At 43.3% G+C, this 19844-nt stretch overlaps 1 protein-coding gene across 6 annotated transcripts in view; it reads left to right on the plus strand.

The window, feature by feature from the left end:
- Nucleotides 1-19844, plus strand: part of MAD1L1 (mitotic arrest deficient 1 like 1) — a 320369-nt gene that overhangs the window by 82674 nt on the left and 217851 nt on the right. For all 6 annotated transcript variants that reach the window (XM_052680322.1, XM_052680324.1, XM_052680323.1 and 3 more), the window contains one exon: nucleotides 8925-9069. In XM_052680322.1, coding sequence (XP_052536282.1) covers nucleotides 8925-9069 — 145 coding nt within the window. The remainder of the gene's footprint in view (nucleotides 1-8924; nucleotides 9070-19844) is intronic.

Genomic DNA, 19844 nt, shown 5'->3' on the forward strand with positions numbered 1-19844 from the left:
CATGCAGATCTCTTCCTGCTTTGGGCTTGGCTCTGTTGCTGCTCTCCATGGGAGCTGGTGGCTGTTGTGCAGCATGGGAGAGAACAGTTTTCTTCAGAAGCATGCTGCCATTCCAACGGCTGACAAAACCTCTTCCAATAGAATAGAGAGATACAGCCCTCATTCTTTGGTACAAGGAGATTTTGGCTATTCTTGAATGCTGTTTCTAATGGGAAGCTTGTGGTAGCACAAACTGGTGGACTGCTTGATGCCATAGCACGCTGCATCTGTGAGGAAAGACATTCTTTTTTTCAGCTACTAATTTATAGTTTGGAAATTGAATATGACTCATGTATGAGAGAGACGAGATGACTGCGTACTCACCCAAGAAAATTCAATAAAAAGGCGCACCAGAGTAAAATTTGAGCTAGATGAGATCTGCTGGTATGCATTCAGAGTAAGCAGCCCCCTCCCACCTCCCTACCCCAGACTGGCAATCAGAGCCAAGATCAGCCTGAACCAATGCCAAGAGCTTTGGAGAAGTCAAATAAAAGAGCAAATGAAGAGTGATACTTCTCATATTTTTCCTTAGTTCAAAGCTTAAGGATTTCTTGAGGCAGAGGTGATATCTTTTTGTAGCTAATAGCCCGTGATGAATTTCTGTCCGTTAATTTGTTTAGCCCTCCACCTGAAAGAGGCAGTGAACAATAGCTCCTTGTTCACCTCCTGCCACTCATGATTTTGCAGACTCATGATTGTTTTCATTCTTTCCAGACAGCTGTAGCAGAGTATAGTGCAGTTGAATATCTGATTTTCTGCATCAAATCAGTTTTTCATAGTTGTGGGAAACAGGACTGAGTAGTGTCTGACAGGGACATGAGAGCTTGGGCAGCAAAGATTTATCGGGGCTGGTCATCGTTATTCCACGTTCAATGGAGAGGGGAGGAATGATGTTAGTATTAAAAAGTATTAAAAAGTATATAAAAAGTGAGTATTAAAAAGCTTCTTTCTCCACATCCTAGGAGGGAGAAATAAAGAGCATTGAGGCAACCACAGTGCCCCAAAATGTCCCCTCCACACATCCCCAGGGAACCAAGGCAGCCTGGCACCCAGCGTTGGTGCAAGCTGAGTCCATGGCTGCTGAGTGAGTTCAGTGGTAACGTTTGGCTTGGAAAGAAGGAGATGAGTTCTGCAGCCTTGAGTACAGCCCCAGTGCTCCAGGTGCAGGTGCTGTGATGTGAGCTGCGGCAAACCCACGGAGAACGCTCAGAGGTTTGCTATTTTAGCAGCTGGGATCAGAGCAAGGCAGTCCGCTAAAGGCACATAAGCCAAGCAGAGGTGACAGTATGCATATGTCTTACACATGCTGAACTTGTAAGACAAAGTGATGAGTGCCTGTGTTGTCTTAGGGGTCAACTGAGTCACAAAAGTGATGCTCTTGTGTTCTTTAATTGATAACTGCTGTTTTATGAGTGAGACAACACCAAAGTAGTCTGGTTGCCGTGTCTTTAAATATATTTCCCTGTAACAGCTTCACCCCAAAATTACAAATCTGACCTTTATGCTCATCTAGTGATTTTGAATCATGAATTGCCACATAAAGACTATTTACTTGTCCACCTGACTGGTTTCTGTATAAAGTATTCATTGCAAAGAGATTGCATAGTGTGCAGCATTGTATTATTAAACATTTAAAAATATTGATGCAGGAGAATTGATGTAACCAAGCTCTAAATTTAATCATTTTGACACTTCTTTCCACAGTGACAGCTTTATTCCTGTTGCCTTATATTGGCGTGAAAGTTCTTTGAGTTAATTTGGGGGGAGGAAATTAGAGGGAAGATGCCTCTGTGCTGTGCAGATAAGATGTAAAAGTGTCAACAGTTTCATGGAAGATTCACATTGGGCGTCTCTGGGTGGCAGTAGGGAAAAGCCATGGAAAGCTTTAGGATTAAGGATAGCAGGATGTCTTGAGTCAGTGGAGAATAGCTGCATGGAAGACTGCTATTGATTTCAGCTGCACTGTCAGTCCCTTTCATGAGCCCAAAGTTAGGAACAACCTAAAGACCGAGCCCTGAGGACTGCCTCTGTGGCATCAGATAGGAGCTCTGGCACAGGTGAGGACAGGAATCACTTGTCTGCAGGAGAAGCTTTCAGTTGCCTTAATGTGAGATCAATCTCTTCAAGCAATTTCTGTTCTTCATCAGTCTTCCAAATTCTGCAGCAAATGAGGCCCTGCAGAAAGATGATGCATTTTGCAGTGAATTCTGGTTTGTTGGGAGAGTGTGGCAGAACAGATCCACCCAGGGCCATGGTGGATTTTGTTCTGAGTCATGATTACAGGTCATGTTATTTGGGCACGGGACTTTTAAGACTTTGCAGTCTTAATATGCATCTAATGTACTTTTAATAATTGCCAAGTCTTTTCTAATGCTCTATTTAGTGTAGCTTGTATCATGCTAGACTGCTTTGATGCAAGAGGGTGGGAGGCAGGCAGGAGGTAAAGCTACATCGGTGCGTATGAGAAAGAAAGGCCAAGAGCAGTGGTGTGCCAGGGCAGCTGTTAGGGGCAGCTGAGCAGTTTCTCAGCCCTTCCTTTGCTTTTATCCGCACTGATGTCCCATGGGTACGTGCCAGGGGTAATTCTTAATTCTCTGGGTTTATTTGTTGTCAACAAGTATCCATTACGAATTCTCTCGTGAGTTCCCAGTGAAAGCCTGGACAGGTTTTCACTGCCAAAAGCGTGCTGCTGAAAGGCTGAGCCACAGCTTGGAATTCTGATGAGGCCTAAGCTGGGGTCCAGCACTGGGTTGCTCTGTGAGAAATACTGCTGACAATTTTGCCTTCCGTAAGTTCATTCAAGTATTCTGAAATTCACCTGTACAAAAAAAGTGTGTCTGAACGGTAATATACGCTGCTCATTTCACTGTGGAGTATGGTAATGCACACTGGAAATGAGCTCTCATTGGAAAAGGTCATTGGAAACATCTGTAGAAGCTTCCCAAAGCTGTAATGAGTCATGAATGTGAGGTCTCGCTTGTTATATTGCAGTGGAGAGTTTAATGTTTTGTTTTTCTCATCTAAACACTTTGATCCTCTTTATTTATTAAGATAAGCTATTATCTAACTGTCAAGAGCCTAGAATTTCAGCATTTTTGTTTGCTGACAAGTTTGCTCAGCACAGCCATTCTCCAACTCGCTTCATTCCCTGCTTCAAGCGAATTTCCCTTTTTTCACTCCTATTAATCCTTTATCCTTTACAGCTCTCGTGCTGTCTGTTCCTGAATGACTCTTCTCTCCCAGGAAGGGTTTGGCTGTAGAGCAACCACCTGAAGTATTGGTCACTCTTGCTGTCTGTGCCGTGTTTCTGCTCTTCGTGCCCAGGCTGCAGAATCAAGCCCACAGCTTGACAGCTCGCTGGGATGGAGGATCCTCCCTGAGCCAGAGCATTAATGGGAAAACCTTTACAACGCACACAGTACTGAATTGGATTGAGCAGAGAACTGTGCAGTGCACTCACCTCACTGCTGACGGTGCAAGAAATTGGATTCAGTCTCTTACAGCTGGGTGTGAGCGGGGCTGGTGGGGAAGCATGGGGATCAATGCACTGTCTGAGTAGGAAGGGGGAAGAAGGAAAAGATTGGTACAAGAGCTGTGAGAAGTTTTGTTTTTCTTTGTCGTATTTACGTGGAGCTCATCCAGCCCACAAATGGTTATAGATTGGTAACTGATGGGGCCAACTGCATTATTCATTATGATTCGGATTGAAATGAAATCATGGAGGGCAATTTTCTGTCTCACTCTTCAAGGTCAGATGAGAGTATTTATTATTCCCTCTCTGTTTATCTGTGAATGCAAATTGAATTTGGTGATTCAAATTGATGAAATGTTAGAAATATAAAACTCATCAGAGCTGACAGGAAGAGAAATTACTGGGTAGAGCTGGCCAGTGACTTCACCATCCCATGTACAGGCCTCTCCTTTGATTAGTAATTATTTCAATCTTTGGGTTTTCTCATTCCCTGTTTTGTTTCAGTTGTTGTGATTTTTGTTCTCAAAGAAAAAAGTGCAGTAGCACTTCAAAGCATGTAGAATCTGAATTAGATGATGTAAATAAAGCCAGCTGCAGAGAGGATGCTTGGATCGTGGCTGGAGAAAAGGTTGTTTCAAAATTCTTCCTTGGTGCTTTTGTTTTTCCTCTCTCCCCAGCAGTTTCCTTTCTCCAGTAGTTTTTTGCCTTGCATTCCTTGTCTTCCAGGGACTGCTCTGTCTGTTCCCAGCAAGATTATGGTCTGCTGGGGAAGGGAATGGACGCTGCTGTTGTTTGGTGCTCGGCCTGTTGCCCATGGGCTGACCTTCAGCACAAGCTGGACCTGCTATGACAGGTGAAAAGCAGAGCCTGTGGAAGGACCAAATGAGCACATCCTCCCACTGAAATAATCAGAATGGAGCTGTTCTGCTCACAGCTCACTGCAGTTCAAACGATTCAGTGAATCTTGGCTCGGTTGAATGTATCAGCCTGTTGTCGTGAGGCGTTGTTGTAGCATGTTCCCAGTTCTCTGCAGTGAACTTCGAAAACTTGTAAGGTGGGGATTATTCTTATCTCAGAGTAGGAGTGGAAAATCCTTATCAGTGAATGCTCTTTAAAAACAGGCAGTCTGTAATTGCCAAATGCCATATGCAAAATCATGATCCGAAGATGGATGATACGCACGACGTGCTAATAGTTGTAGAGAACTGTTGGTTTCCTAGCTTCTGCTTTAATTGCTTCCACATCATTAAGGATACTTGGTATGTATTCCTCTACCAGACACTGCAAACAGAAGAGTAAGTTTGGGTCAGGATGCAAATGTTGATTCATAACAGGAGCAGTGAATATTTAGATGTAGCAAAAGCCCTTAATAGATCTGTGTACGTAAGCTGCTATAAATCACTTTGTCTATTCAGCTATCACTTTTTTCCTGTAGCCAGTTCTGCAGAAGATGGCAACGTTATCAAGTTAGTAAGCACCCAACAGGCAGCGTGGGTTCAGTGGCTTTTAAATATCAGTAAAAGCTGTATTTACCAAATGAATGTCATTAACATAAGCTTTGGCCTTACAAACACTGGAGGTTTAGAGGCTTGGAAAAAAGGACGGTAATGCCTGTAGTTATCTCACCCTTGAAAGATTTTAGTTTCCACAAATCAATGATGTATTTGGCAAATGATTTTTCAGCTTAAGATCAAAACAAGCTAGAGAAGTCTCTCATTCATTGTTAAATTAAGGCCTTGCTTCCGTTCTCATCTTGATGGTAGATGTAGAAAGCGTATTTATTAGCATGATAGTAAATCCCACGCTGAGGGCTTGATTAGATCCTCCCAAGGTGAGGCAGCGCTGTGGCAGCAGAGCTGTGATGTGCTGTGCTGTGTGTGCCCACCTGGCTGGGGAGGGAGAGGGCCCTGATGTGTCCTCTGAGTCAGTGCGACCTCCTGACAGTCCATTAAAGTTGCTGCCAGGACATAAAATTGGTCTCCTTTCTGTTCTGTAGCTTCACTTTGAAGGAACTGAAGTTCTGAGCCTGATATTTATGCTGCTGGTTGGGGAGTAAAATTAAATACTGCCTCAGTGATAAAACGTGCTGTCAGTGTACCAATAAAGCTCCCAACATCTGCCCGCTCCTCACTCATTTCATCTCTCCACACAAGCAAAATAATTCTTTGTGTTGTTCCCTCATTGTAATTAGAGTCTGGCCCAGGACTTATAGGTAGAGCAGCAACGTGATGTAGGAGCTGCTTGTTTTTGAGTGATTTTTTGATTCATGGAAACCCTATAGGGTGAGATGCTGGGAATGGAGGCTAAGGGCATCACCTCCAGAGAGGCCATGGGCACACTGTTCTGCTTCTCACTGGACAGCAGGAAGGCACGTGGAGTTACCTTGCTATCTGTGCCTTCACGTTGGCTTTTGAGACTTGAGAACTGGAATGAAAAATAACGTTTTTCTCCCATCCCTCTGTTCTCAGCTGCCAGTGCAGTGTATGACTTTGTGTGCTGTCTACAAACGCGTGGGCATGTAGAGAAGGATGCAAGTTGTCAGGCCTCAAATATTGGTGCAAAGCAATCTCCCTTCCTCTTTCTTTGCCTCATTAGTTTGTGCGCCGAGCTTTTCATTTTGTTCTGCGTGGCGATGCTGATAGCTGCAGTGTGACTGTTACAGTGTGACTGTTACACACGGGCAGCAGCACTGCTGTTGTTTTCCACCTGTGCTCCTCCGCTGTTCTTCCCATCCATGCTCCAATCCCAGCATATTCTCTTTGGTGCCACCCTCCTCCCTGGCGCTTGTCCCTGCTAGGTGCACAGGGCTGTGCTCTTCCTCAGCTGCAGTGTGACCAGGCGCTTTTCCTCTTCCAGCTGTCCTTTGCTGCTGCACATAGATCCTTTCAGGCTGACAAACAGACAGCTTGTGGCATCCCCTCTGCTTTTCCTGCTGTTTTCTGAGTGCCTGTGAGGTGGTGAGTTGGTTGCTGAAAGGATGGAGTAGTTCGAGTAATGTTTAACGTATCACTGGGGCAGGTGGAAGCTGAGAGCTGCTCTTGTAATTTTTGTTTTGGAGGCAAATTATTAAAATGTATCTTGCAGCTTCTGTTTTCACTGTCTGCTGTCATTGTTCTCAGTATTTCAAAGAACACTCTGGAAAACGAAGTTTTATCATTAAGATTACACTAAAGTGGATTACAAAAGAGAAAAGCAAAATACGAAGAGTCTCAAGAGCTCAGAACAGAACGATGTTGGCATCTCATTCACGAGGATGTGGAGCAAGGAACATTAACAGACTGATAAACAGAAATGACTTTTTCTCCTTTCGGCTTAAAAGGTTCACTTTGAACTGGCAGAGGTTTTAAAAAATGCCAGTTCTCCACACTTACACTGAATGGAGAACTTTGAGCTTGTTTTTCATTTCTCTAAATGTTTGGTTTGAGCAAGCATTTGCTTTTGGAAAGCCGTAGGTGTCACTAGTGTGGAAGAGAAGTGCCCAGTTCTGACTGCAATGGTACTTGGCTGCTGCTGGGCATTCAAATCCTGCTTTGTGTCACTAAGGAATAAAATTTTCCTTTTGGATTTATTTTTTTTTTTTCATAGAAGATGTTTTTTGTCATATTTGGTGCAGTTTCTGGAAGGATTATCAATCTGTCCCAAGAGAGGAAGAAAGGATCTCAATAATTTGCTTTGGCATGGTGTGAAGAGTTGTAAGGAGGCTGAATTTCACACTTCTCATATTAGGGAAACCTATGTTAGCAGATTCAGTTCAGAGAGTTTAAGTATTGTCACTGCTTTCAGACATCTCTGGTGTTTAAATTCTATCTACACTAACATCACATGCAGCTCGGTCTGAAATACAAACAGAAGATGGTGTTCTTTCCAAGTGCCATGCCACAACTGAGGGAATTGCCCATTTGTTTCCCTTTGCTTAACTTTCCTTACCTATTTAAGCAATTCTTTTCCAAGCCAGTTTGAGAGCAATGTCTGAATGCCTGAGCTATCCACGAGGTCTGAACTTCACACATTATTTGCTATTTCAAGAAGGAAACCCATCCTATGTCTTTCTTTTCTTTCTGAATGTCAGCATGTTAACCCATTAGCTTGCTCAGCACTTTCACCTTCTGTGTGTCACTGCCTAAGCTGCTTGTATGTGCTTGTGACGTTTGGCATCTTAATTCCAGCACGTAGTTTTATCCAATGTACACAAAATGAGGACCCAATCTGTTTGTCGTCTTTAGATTTTGACTTCTTAGAAACTTTTAAATAAAGATTTATTCTATAGAATATGTCAACAATTAATTATCTCTGTTAGCCTGTGGAATTCTTGCACTGTTGAACAAGAGCAAAGCTGGTGTTTCCACTGAGTATCCACAAGATTGAACTTGAGGTGTCTGCTGAGTTGTGATGCATAAGAAGCATCAAGTGCAAGGCTGCTGTGGCCTCACATTCTGTCACTGTAGATAATGTTTGTGGGCACAGATTCTCTTTTTAATTGACCAATTAAAACAGAACCAAGGATGTAATGGTACCTTGCTAATTAAATTATCCATTTTCAAATGCACCTTTAGCATTGTTCAGCTTTCCCATCAGAATACAACAAGGAAGAGTCGATTTCCACAGTCCATTTCTGAATGGGTCCAAACTGAACTGGAGCCTTGCACGTTTTCCTTATTCACCTGGTGTTTTATTATGCACGTTCCTCTTCAAGGAGAGGAATTTTGAGGTTCAAAATAGCTGTTTGGGGATTTCAGTGCATTCCAACAGAAATTTCCCTGGTACAACTCAATGACCTGGCAGTTCAGGATGGACTTAATTTAAGCTGAGAGTCTTTTAAGGCATGGTTCTCTTTGAGATTTATCTAAGCAGTGCCTTAAAATGATGAGGAGCCAAGCTCTTCTGGTTTAATGGAGAGTCATGTCCACATTGCAAACTGAGTGCTAACTGCCTCCAAAGACATTTATCTTTCAACGTAGGCTGCTGAAAAGAGCGAGTGCAGGTGGTGGCAAGGTGAATATTATTTTTCTCTCAAAGCAGATCATAATAAGCCTCCATTTTGCTTTTACTTTGTTAGGAGAGGGGAAAAAAACAGAGGAAAATGTGCAGTAGGAACCAGGATCTTGCGTTGTTTGTTGAAGATGAGCTGTCTTCTCAACCTGATTTTAGATACGCAATTAATTAATTGCCTTGTATGTGTGAGGGTCCAGTAATCTCTTATGCTGAACAAGAAGGCCAACACTGGCATGGTTTTCTCCTATCTTTTTCTGAGAAAAGCCGATAAGGAGGCTGCAGCTACTCCTAAAGATTCCAGCAGTGCAGCTGTGACATGACATGGCAGCAGCCCTGGTGTCCTGCTTCTCTGTGGTCTTTCTGGTCTCTCTGATTAAGAGGCAATGCTCATTGTTTCACTAACCTTTGTTATCTTCCCTAGTGCCCGAATACTGGAGAAGGCCCGACAGCAGCTGCAGGAGGAAATTCTACAGGTGCAGAGCCAGCTCTTGGATGAGAAGAAGAAGCGCGAGCAGCACGAGGCCCTGGTCAGGCGTCTGCAGAAACGTGTGCTGCTGCTCACCAAGGTGAGGGTGCCGATGATGTCTGTAGGAGCGTGTCCTTAATTCTTTTCTCCAGGTGTTTCTTCTGTGTTCACTCCAGTTAACACTGCTAAGTTACTCTGGGGACTTCGCGTAGCAGATGCTGTAGAAGTGACGTGAAACTTGTCTTCGGGGCTGCGGTGGGGTAGAGCTACGAGAACATTGTAAGGCTTTGTCAGTGTGCTCCTCCATCTGGGCTCCTGCTCTGTTGGCAATCTGTGGCTCAGTCTCAGGCGTGACATTTGTGCGAGGGCAGGGAATTGAATCATGTTGTCTCCAGAGTGTTTTGAGCTACTGAGGGGAATTTATAAAGGCTTTCGCTGCCTCACCTCCTTTCCTAAAGAGAACGAAATGACTGCACCTTGTCAGCTGTTTCCTTGGAAAAACAATTTACAGAGTAAGAGAATCGCCCTCCTCTAACGCTGAAAGTCTGTTCAGATATAATGGCAGGCACTAGACCAGTAAATTGAAAATACATTTTAAGATTCTTTCTATAGGATATTTCAAAAAGTCTGCATTATCCTATATCGAGTGTGCTCCCCTGATGAAATTCTATACAATAATTTTCAAGTCTGCAGAGCATTGAAAAATGTTATATTAAATTCCGAGGGAGCTCTTTCCCCAATGGGAATAATAATTCTTTCTAGTAAGAATGATATAGACTTCAGTTTCAATAATATTCCTTACAAAACTTCACTCATCTAAAGCAATCTGCCTGATATCATCAAACTGCTCACGTAGATAAGCCTGTGTGTGTGCATAAGGTCAGACTGGAGAAGTTGGGGTGAGAGAAGAAGCCAGACACGTCGTCATGCATGGGGAGGAAGGTGCTGGCTGTGGGAGTGTCTGAGCAAGCAGAAAAGGGGCTCGTCTGTTGGTAGTGCTTGAGGCTTTAATCTTCAGTGTCAAGTAAAGTATTTTGTTTGGTTTTATTTGCTGTGCACTCCGTTCTGTTTAATTCTGTGTTAGTGTTGAGCCAAGGAGTCCGTGGTAGATGGTAAGCAAGGCCTCTAGGAGCAGGAAGGAACTGTTTGACAGGAGGATATTTTTCCACTGCTTCTGACTGCAGAATTTGGTGCTACGAAGAGTCTTGTAAGCGAGAAGAGGACAGCAGTTTTTGCCTTTGCACCAAGGCAGGCACTGAAGTCAGGATGGTCGGGCAAAACCTTCCCAGTGGAAATAGAAAAGGCATTTCATCTCAGCAGCAGCAGAGCCTCTGTTGTTCTGGTTTGATAATGGTGTGGCTGGTTGTGACACAGGTGAATGCTGAACCTGATAGAAAGCCTTTTCAGCAGTGCAGTGTGGCTCTGGGCTGCTCGGATCTAAAGGGAGTTTCTCAGATGGGCTTCTGAACTATTCCCTTTGCTAACTTATTTCCAGTAATCATCAGAAATCTCTTTTCTCAGTGAATACAAAATAACTTTGCTATCATTACTTCTGTAATTACTGGACAAAAAGACAATAATACTTTGTTGTGTAATGGATTGGACTCTACTACAGTACTATGGAGTCCTTAATTTGTTTGCTATCCCCTTCACCCCGACTCGTGGGGAGAAATAGAGGAAAAGTTGGAAATGTCCTTGATGAAACCAGAGCAGATAAACTCGTATTTTGTCAGTGAAAGTTTTGAGTGTGCTGAGTGATTCCTCCACTGCCCTGCTTTAAAGGAATAAAGACTTTGCTGTTCTCTGAAAATTTATATTCCATCCAGGGAATGCTAGGATCCTTTGTGGAGGAGTACGTGCATTCTGGTACTTTGGCAGTCTTCTCTTGGCACTGCTGCTCCCACTGGTTGCTCTCTCATGCAGAATCAGAAGAAGGAATTTCATTTAATTAAAAAAAGTACGATATTGTGATTTAAAATGAGATTGAGCAAATGTACTGCCTGTTAAAAATAATTATTTTACATTGAAAGCATATCACCTAGAATGGTATTTAATCATCTAATTAGTGGCATCAGTAGTACAGTGTGCTTCTGTCTATGTAAATGGAGAAAGGAAAAGATGAGCTCTCTCTATTGAGTCTTTGTCTTGTTAAATAGGACTGTGAAAATCTAATTTGGGAGAGACTTTTATATGTATGATTGAATCAGCATTGCTTCTGATACTATGGTTTTTGCATTTGTGTATGTTTGACCCTCTGGTAGGGCAGTGAGTGTGCTCCTGTATTCCGAGCAAAAAAGGACTGAAAGACTTCAGGCACATTTAACTGTGCAAGTTTAATCCAGCAACAGCTATCTGTTCTCTGGGATCAAATTGTAACCTGGAAGTCTCAGGTCTTGAATGCATTTTAAAACATCAGTAGAAAACGATAAGCTGTTCTTCATTTGGTAATGGCAATACCTGATATTTTAGTTATAAACATTCAGATGACATTTCCTTTCTGATCTGATTCCTTCTCAGATTTTATGGCTACTGAATATTGTCTCCAGATCCAAGCAATATTTTCTGATTTTCGTGGGTTGCTCTTGTTCAGTCTGGCTCATTTTCTACTTGCCACAGACTCTTTTACTTGGTTGCTCTTATATTTTCATTTTGGAGCATTTAACTTCTCCCTCCATTGCTTGCTTCCTTGCCTCATTTGCTTCTTTTGGGCTTTCTTGACCTTACTCAGGCGTTTCCACTTGGTTTACTGTTTGGAATAGGCACAGTTGTCAATCTAGGGTACTTCTATGAGGCTTTACAACTCTTTCTTCCCTGACTGCCTCGAAGATCAGTGTTCTCCAGCCTTTGACATACTTGCTCAGTGATCTAGCCTGATTAATTCTACCTCTGACAGTGGAGTGGGGCAGGACGTGCATCCTGCTTATTACTATTGACAAACTGCTGTTTAGAGCGTGTTTGCTGATCACTTTCTCGTGTGTATCTTGTAGATCGGGGCAGTACTTGAAGCTTTCTGATGGATGTGTTTTCAGTGAGATGAGAGCCTAGGCTTGGACACCTCAGAGATTTTCAGATGCTGACGGCTTGAAGGCATTTCGTGGAGTGTCAGTCTGCTCACTTAGGGTAATGAAAACGAAATTAATGTTCAGAATGCATTCACTCACCCTGTTAGACATCCACCTGGCTGGATTTGCTGTCTGCTGTGCTGTCTTTTTGCTTTGGTTTTGCTCAGTTTTAGAGAAATCTTTTATCTTGGCTTTATTACACAACGTCGGTCCAACACGGCGGTCGTGGGGGATATGTGAAGCACTGGGGAAGGACCAGGTCTATCCCTGTCCTTCTTTCCTGCTTGATCTGCTGCTATATTGGCTTTGTGTATTGTGTTTACCCACAGTTCTGTATTTGATTTGAACTTGTATTTCTCTTGTCCGGGAGCTTTCTGCTCAACTCGTGGTCTTTCTGGTGTAAGCTATTAAAGTAATCAACGTTGCTATTAAATGACTGAAATTTGAATCTCTTGGGTAGCTTTCTATGACATGGAGCAATCCTGAGATGAAATACCCCTTCAGAAAATCCTTATCTGAGGTCCAGCAGCTCATTGAGCCTGTGTTTAATGAGCACAAAGCTCTGGTGTGTTTGTTCCCAGAGGGCAGCTTTCAGGGGCACAAGTGGACCTTGTGCAGCAAAAGGGAAGTTGGAGAAAAGCGGTGAAGGCATGCAAAGGGATTCCCAAACCTTCTGATGTGAAGGGTAGAAAGTTGGTTTGCGTGGCTCTCTGGAGGGCCAATTGCCTCCTCCCCTCATGTGCATCCCACCAGGTCACAGATCAATCCCAATCAGAGTTTGTTACTTAACTGCTGTGAAGGTTCAGCCGTGTCACTCCTCTCTTGTGTGTGTACAGTCAGTTATTTATTCTTATTCTTTCTTATTCTTAGCTTTATCTTCTGTGCACAAAGTGGGTTGGACATAACCATGTTAGGCTACAGAGCAAGAAGAACCCCAGGCACATGCAGTGTGTTTGACCTGGGACCAAATCCCCTGCTTGCTTGCAGCGGGTGCCTGGTCCTTCATGGGAAGCTCTTGCCTGTCTGCGCACACTGGAACTCAAAATGTGGAGCACAGTTTCAGTGACTCCTTGCAACTTATCCCCGATGAGTCCAGTTTGCTTTTCAGGTTGTAGCCTTTGTGAATGTATGCTGTCCTAATTGCTTCCAGCACTCTCATGTGGCACAATGCAGCACATGAATGAATCTGACTATGTGTGCTGTTGTTCTGCTGTTTTTGTCTGCCTGCAAGTGCTCCACTGCCCACAGAAGAGGCTGAGAAATCCCATTTTGTTGTCTGAGCGTTCAACCCATTCATGTGATCTGATAGGAAATCTGTTTCAGTTGAGCCATACTTCAGGCCATCACCATAAAAGCTGGAGATTAAATATGTATTGATTAACCAACTCCAGCTGACTGTTCCACACCACATGTTCCTGGAGATATCTTTGCAGGAGTCAATGTGATCTAACTCCCAGAGCTGAGAATGGCAGAGATGCATCAGAAATGGGACTAAGGTAATTAAACTGTTCATTAAGCATGGCAGATGCAGAGTTCATGACTTGATTTGCCATCTGCTTTGTTTTGTAATCAGTAAAGATTTAAATGAATGCTGCTGGTTTCTCTGTCGTACTGGGCCCCACGTTGTTTTTAGTATGAGGTCAGTGATGTGAAAGTGCAAGGAAAGATCTGAAAGATCAGGGAGTTTGAAGCAGGAGATGGATTAACCTTTTTTCTGGGATATGCATTTATCCTTAAACTCTGCACCTGGTAGCAAGGAAGCAGGCAGTGTGGCAAAAAGAAGCTTTGCAGCAGCCTTCGTTTGGGGTCTGCACCCATGGCACATGCGTGGCTCAGGGCTGCTCCCCATGCTGCAGGCAGTACCGAATGCCCTTCCCTGGCTGATAGGATATGATGCCTCTTCCCCTCTTTGACCCACATCTTGATTCCACTTGTATCATTTAAGCAGTTCCATTACCAATGCATCCCCAGCTGTGCTGCCAGCCCCCACATGATTGCTGTCTGCTGTCAGCCCAGCCTGTGCCAACCCTCTGCTCACCTTGTCTCTCCTTCCCTTGTTTTTTATAAAACCATGAAAGCTGTCTTCTTTTTAATGCCTGCAAATAAATACATTCTGAAGCAATTCCACTGCTCTCTCTTCTGTGGTTCTGCAAGGCAAGTTTTGTTGGGTGAGGTAATACCTTTTAGATCATCTTGCATATCTGTAAGAAGAGGGGAGAGAAGACAGGCCTTGTGTTTGCAAGGGACTCAACAGCCCTTTAGATTGAGAACCGTACCCTTTAATTTCAGTTTGATTATATTAATCAGTTAAATAGTTTCTGAAAAAAAAGGCAATTGGTTGTTATGGGGTGGGAATGATAGCAAGGGGAGAGAAGATCATTAGCTGCTGTGGGATGGGAAAGAAAGAGGTAATTGCTGTCTGCAGAGTAAGAGGGGTCTGAATGGGGTCTCTGCTGAATTGTGATTTTAGTATCCAGTAACATCATGAATTTTAATTGAGACTGCTCTTCAGTAGGATTCTTTCTTCTTTTTTTCCTGAGAATGAGGGCTAACAGGCCAGATGAAGCAGAGGCTTTTACAAAAAATCTCCTCCCCTGTTAGCTGGAGCCATTTGGCTTTGTGCTCATGGTTTATACAAGAGTGTCTGGAGCTGTGCTACAAGGCATGCACTTCTGTCATGAGATGGTGAGATTCAGGGTCTTTGGCTTCTGGTGAGGTTGAGAAAATATCAAGTGTTGTGTTTGCTTTTGATGGTCTCTGACAGCCTTGTGTCAGTGTGACATGGGATGGAGAGATTTAGGTTTAATATGAGGGATTTCTGTCTCCTGTATAATCCAAACCTGCTATGAGTACTTTGGGTAAGTTCATCTGAAGTGAAAGCAAGCTGTCCTGGATCCTGCAGTGCTCTGAATTGCAGGATTGTCTGTTATCCTTGCTGGATGGTCCGTGGTTGGGGACCTCACTCTGGGTTAATTGATTTCTGCTGATGGGCCCTTGCAGACTATAAATTCATTCAGCTGAAAAATCCTGCTCTGCTCTGAAAACTCTGCTTGGGTGTTATCCAGGTGTTTCACAGCTTACAGGCATGGAGCCCTGCGGGGATGGAGGCCACGTGGTGAGCACGAACCAGGAGCAGTTTGTGCTTTGAGATCCTGACGTTCTGTTCTGCTTAGCTGTGTTGGGATTTGACAGAGAACATGGCAAGACGTTTCTAAGCCAAGAGTTACTAAGTATGGAAAGGGTGCTGCTGAGATAAGAAGCAGAAGGCAGAAATGTGGGCGTCCTGTGCCCAATTTCAGTCCTAATCCACCTAACCACCTTCTGGAGCTCGGGCAGCTGGCTCCACGCATAGCTGTGTCGGAGATGATTTGCTCTGCTGCTCCTTGCCTGCAGTGGATGCTCCACAAGGAGATTCTGCAAACACTTATTCTAACCACTCTTTGCCTTTCTGTTTCTTTAATGTCTGTGTTCGTTTACTTCACCATTCTATTTTATCTTGCTGTCTGCACTGTAAGGACCTTTAAACTGTGATGTCCCCTTCCAAATGCAACAGCTTTCCAGGATCTTTTGACCTCATTTCAAGTCTATCTAGGTCTGAAATTGAGAGTGATGTTTTTTTTCTCTTTTCTTTTCTCCTTTGTCTATACCCTGTAATTTAGCTGCTTCTGGGTGTTATTTAGCTTATAACTGAGTGGTCTGGCTGCAGAGGAACCTGGTTTTCCTGGAAATTGCTACACAAAATACAAATGAACAGATATCGGTTGTCAGCCTGACTGTAGCCTTGACCAGCCCTGCTCTGCAGCTATGGAAACACTGCAACACCAATGGCTTCTCCCTTGCTATCCCCTTAAAGCATAATAGTATTTAATCAAATGGCTTCATCTACAGAGCCTGTGCTGCCTTTCTGGCACAGTGATCAGCATTCCACAGTAACTCCAGCGGCAATTTTAGTAGAGTTCTGTACAATCACAGCCCAACTTAGTGCTGATTTGTACTTGATGCTTCGTTATATTCATTACAAGATCTTATTTGCATGCTTGACATTTAAAAATATTGTGTTTGGAATGTGTTATTTATTTTGAGACCTTTATTAAGCAACCTCAGTCTGAGAAGGGTTTAATTGTTACTGATAGCTAAGAGTATAATTACCTCACTAAAATATCATGACTATATTAAGCAAATGGAAATTGTCTTACAGAATGAAGTGAGCACAAACCGTTTTCCTTTGAAACAGTCTGTTCCAGGGACCTGCTAACACCACTGCTAGTATGACTGCAGAATCTTGCTGTGAGGAATGAATAAAGAGAGCTGAGATCCATGCCTTTGGAGAAGAAGTTGTCTGTGATAGTTTTGAAGAAGTTTGCTAAAACCATTTGGAAGGAAGTTAAAACAGAAAGATTTGTAGATTCCAGAAAGGAGGAATTCACATTTTCTGACACAGCTCCCAGCCCAGTGCTTGCTTTTTTGCTGTGTACTTTTTCATTGGCTCCATTACTTTGCCTGATATGATCACATATTTAGCACCCATTCTATTCAGTTAATAGGAAGGTAGCAGAGTTGTTATCATGTGCTAATCCTGCCCCAGAATGGCTTCTAAAGCCTATGAGGTTCCCTTTGTTTCTGGCTTACCTTCTCTTTTTGGCCCTGTGTCTGTTCAGTGGGTCTGAGATGACCAAGCTGGCTGGCTGTGATGCTGTGGTGTTCTCCATTGCATCCTCTCAGGTGGGTTCTGCTCATCATCTGGCACTGGCTTTATTCTTCACTATGAGTGGACAGTCTTCCCATTTAACTCACTCTGGGCATTCTACCTCTTTGTAATGCATGGGCACTGTAGGGATGTGTGCTGCAGAGGCATAGATGTGGTTTGTTAGAGCGGGGCTTGGGCTCTGTCAATTCTTAGCAATATATTTCTGAATCAGTGACCAGGATTCTTTTTTTTTTTTGCTTTTCTGTGGATCTGATGAACTGTGTAGTTACAAGAATACAGAGGTCATCGCTACCTTTATCAGGTGCTTTTGGCAGTGAAGACACAAGGACAGACTCTGTTCTTATGTCTGACAATTTCTATGTAAGCGTGGCATTTAGAGCTTTCTACTTTTTAGCACTATAACAATTTAGAATATGCAGCAAAATTAAAAGTTATGTGTTAGCTTGGGGCATTTTTGAATGTATGTATACATATACATACATACATAAAGCAATAATACATTTTCTGTCAGAATAGTGACTGGTTTGTGCTTTGTCCCAACAGCACGAGATATCAGTGCTCAAAGCTAAGAGGTTAGACTATGAAAATTAGAAATATGCCCATAGAAGAATTTATTTGACCTTCAGATCTCGTATTTCCCTGACAGAACGGGCGGCGCGACTTCTAAAGGTAAAATATTCAATAAAATGAAATTAGGTTAATCCAATGTTATGGCGGAGAGTTTAAACTCACCAAGGTCAGGTAATTCAAAGTTATAGTTCCCTTGATGCGTGTGCTGTAACGTTTATTCCTTTGCTTCTCAGCCCTGAATTATGAAGGATATGGCAGAAAAGCGAGCAGGAGGACGGATGTGTGCAGTGAGGAACTTCATGCTGAGGGGTGTTGGGCAGAACAAACTTCTCTGCTCCTGGCTACAAGAGGTGGCATAGGCAGCATGGAAGGATGGGGGCAGAGACTTAGGACTTCTGAACATCTGCGACTAAATTATGAGCTCGGATAAGCTGCATGGAAACTGCTTTCAGCACTTCTTTGTTCCTAAAATACTTAGGGTTTGAGGGCATTAATATCTGTGCCTCTTAGAGGGGTGCTATTGCCACAGGAACTTTGAATCCCTGACTTGTCTCTATTTTAATTCTCAGCCATAGAACTGGATTAACTGGGCTTGCTTCAAGTTGAATCGCTGTGGATTTTTTTAAAGGATAGGAGGGAGAGAGATAATTAAGTAATTGCACAGTAGCTTATTGCAGCGTGTGATGTGAGCCCCTGGTAGGCACAGCTGCACTTCTCAGACACCAGTCACTCTGAGTGCCCTTGCAAATGAAGACCCAAAATCTATAAACCCAAAGTACTGTCTGGAGAATGAAGGAGCTTCGGATTGCTTCTGGCAGAGCATCATGCAGTGCTAGCTATTTTGTTCAGTGCGTGTTCACATCATCTCAGGTCAAGCATTGCTTAAATTGATGAATTTATTAGAAGTTGAATGAGGTGTTTTTTTTTTTTTCCCCCAAGTATTGTGGAAATGGTCTTTGACCCATGATTTGTTGTAATGAGGAAAAATGAACTGTTCCCTATTTTATGAGCACATTGGCTGGAGTAGAATTTTAGATGGAGACAACATTCTTTAATAGAAATTATAGTAAGAGTGAAGAATTGGTCTGGTTTCACTTAATGAATTCTGATGTTGTGAGATTATTGTATGACAGGCTTCTTGATAAATGGGAGATCTGCCATTTCTCTTTCAGCACTGTGTGGGACATCTAGGGATGTGAGATGGGAGAAGATGAGCTCTCCACAGAACATTGATGCTTTCTTCCCTCAGGAGGAGGAGAACTCTTTTGATTGAGCCTTACAATTTATAGAGTTACGTGCAGGGAGGTCCTACAGTCCCATGGGGAATTCAGGCAGCTTTTAGTGTAGGAAAGCAACGTTTGAATGGCTTTGTGCATTCTGTGCTTTCCAAAACAGCGGTGGCCCTGAACTGCTGGGAAGCCCAGTTCTGTGCCCTGAGCACTGATTAAATTGAAGGTAAGCATGAATGTGAAGTAATGCTTCATTCTGTGCGTGCTGTGTGCTTCTACAGAGCCTGTGCACCATGAGCTAGCAATTCCTTCCTGCACAGCTCTCCCAACAGTCCCATGGCGAATTAGCATGAGTCCCAGAGTAACTCCTCCCCTGTTGGATTTATGCTTTCCTTTTTTCCCCAGACAGTGACATAAACTGCAGAAATCTTCTGTGTTGCACATAAACAATTGTTCTTCTATGTAAATATTATGCTCAGTTTTACACATAAGGAAACACTTTCTGGCTTAAAAAAAAATAATCTAATTTTCCCTTGACACAGAAGTGTTCTTCCTTTGGAGACCAACTTTCAGGGTTGAAAAAAAAAAAAAAAAAAAGCAAATTCATGCATGTTTTGTTGTTGTAGGGCAATGCCATTTGTGAGGCTATTGGGAAGCTGACCTTGTGAGGGCAGTTATTGCATTATGCCTCCACAAGGGCCGCCACGATGGCCAGGAACAAAAATGCAGAAAGAAAAAAGCAATTTCAGGAAATGTAGCAAAATCAAATCAAAATACCTTTTACCCTCCTCTAAAGTGGAGATGTTTATTAAGATAGCATTTGTTGGAGTGTGGTGCTGGGGGGAAAAACTGCTTGTGATCTGTTCCAGATTGTTGTTTAAAAAGAAGAACACAGCACGAGGGAGTTTTTGACCTTTAGCATGAAGTGAGCAGGAGCAGTGCTGGCCTCCCCTGCAGCCTGCCCACCTTCCCCATGCGTTCCCCTGTCAGCAGGGGACTGGGGAACCTCTGGTCCTGCGTGCTTGGGGGGGGTTTCTCTGCCTCCAGTTCATTCAGTGAGTAAATCTCAACTTGAATATTTCCTACAAGGATGCAGCAAACAGCTCATCTCAGGGTGATTTTTTTTTTCTTCCTTTTTGCTCTTCCCCCCACCCCTTCCGCTCCTGATTTAGAGCCCTTTTTTTTACCCCCATAGAGGCTTCTGTCACAGTGGCACCTCCTGCAGCAGCTGCAGTTTCCCTGAGTTTTGCTCTGTCCCATCCAGGCACAGCCCCAGCCGCCTTCTGCAGGAGAGCTGCCTGCTTTC

The sequence above is a fragment of the Tympanuchus pallidicinctus genome, unplaced genomic scaffold (assembly GCF_026119805.1).
Source record: "Tympanuchus pallidicinctus isolate F22 unplaced genomic scaffold, pur_lepc_1.0 scaffold18, whole genome shotgun sequence".
NCBI classification, from domain to species: Eukaryota; Metazoa; Chordata; class Aves; order Galliformes; family Phasianidae; genus Tympanuchus; species Tympanuchus pallidicinctus.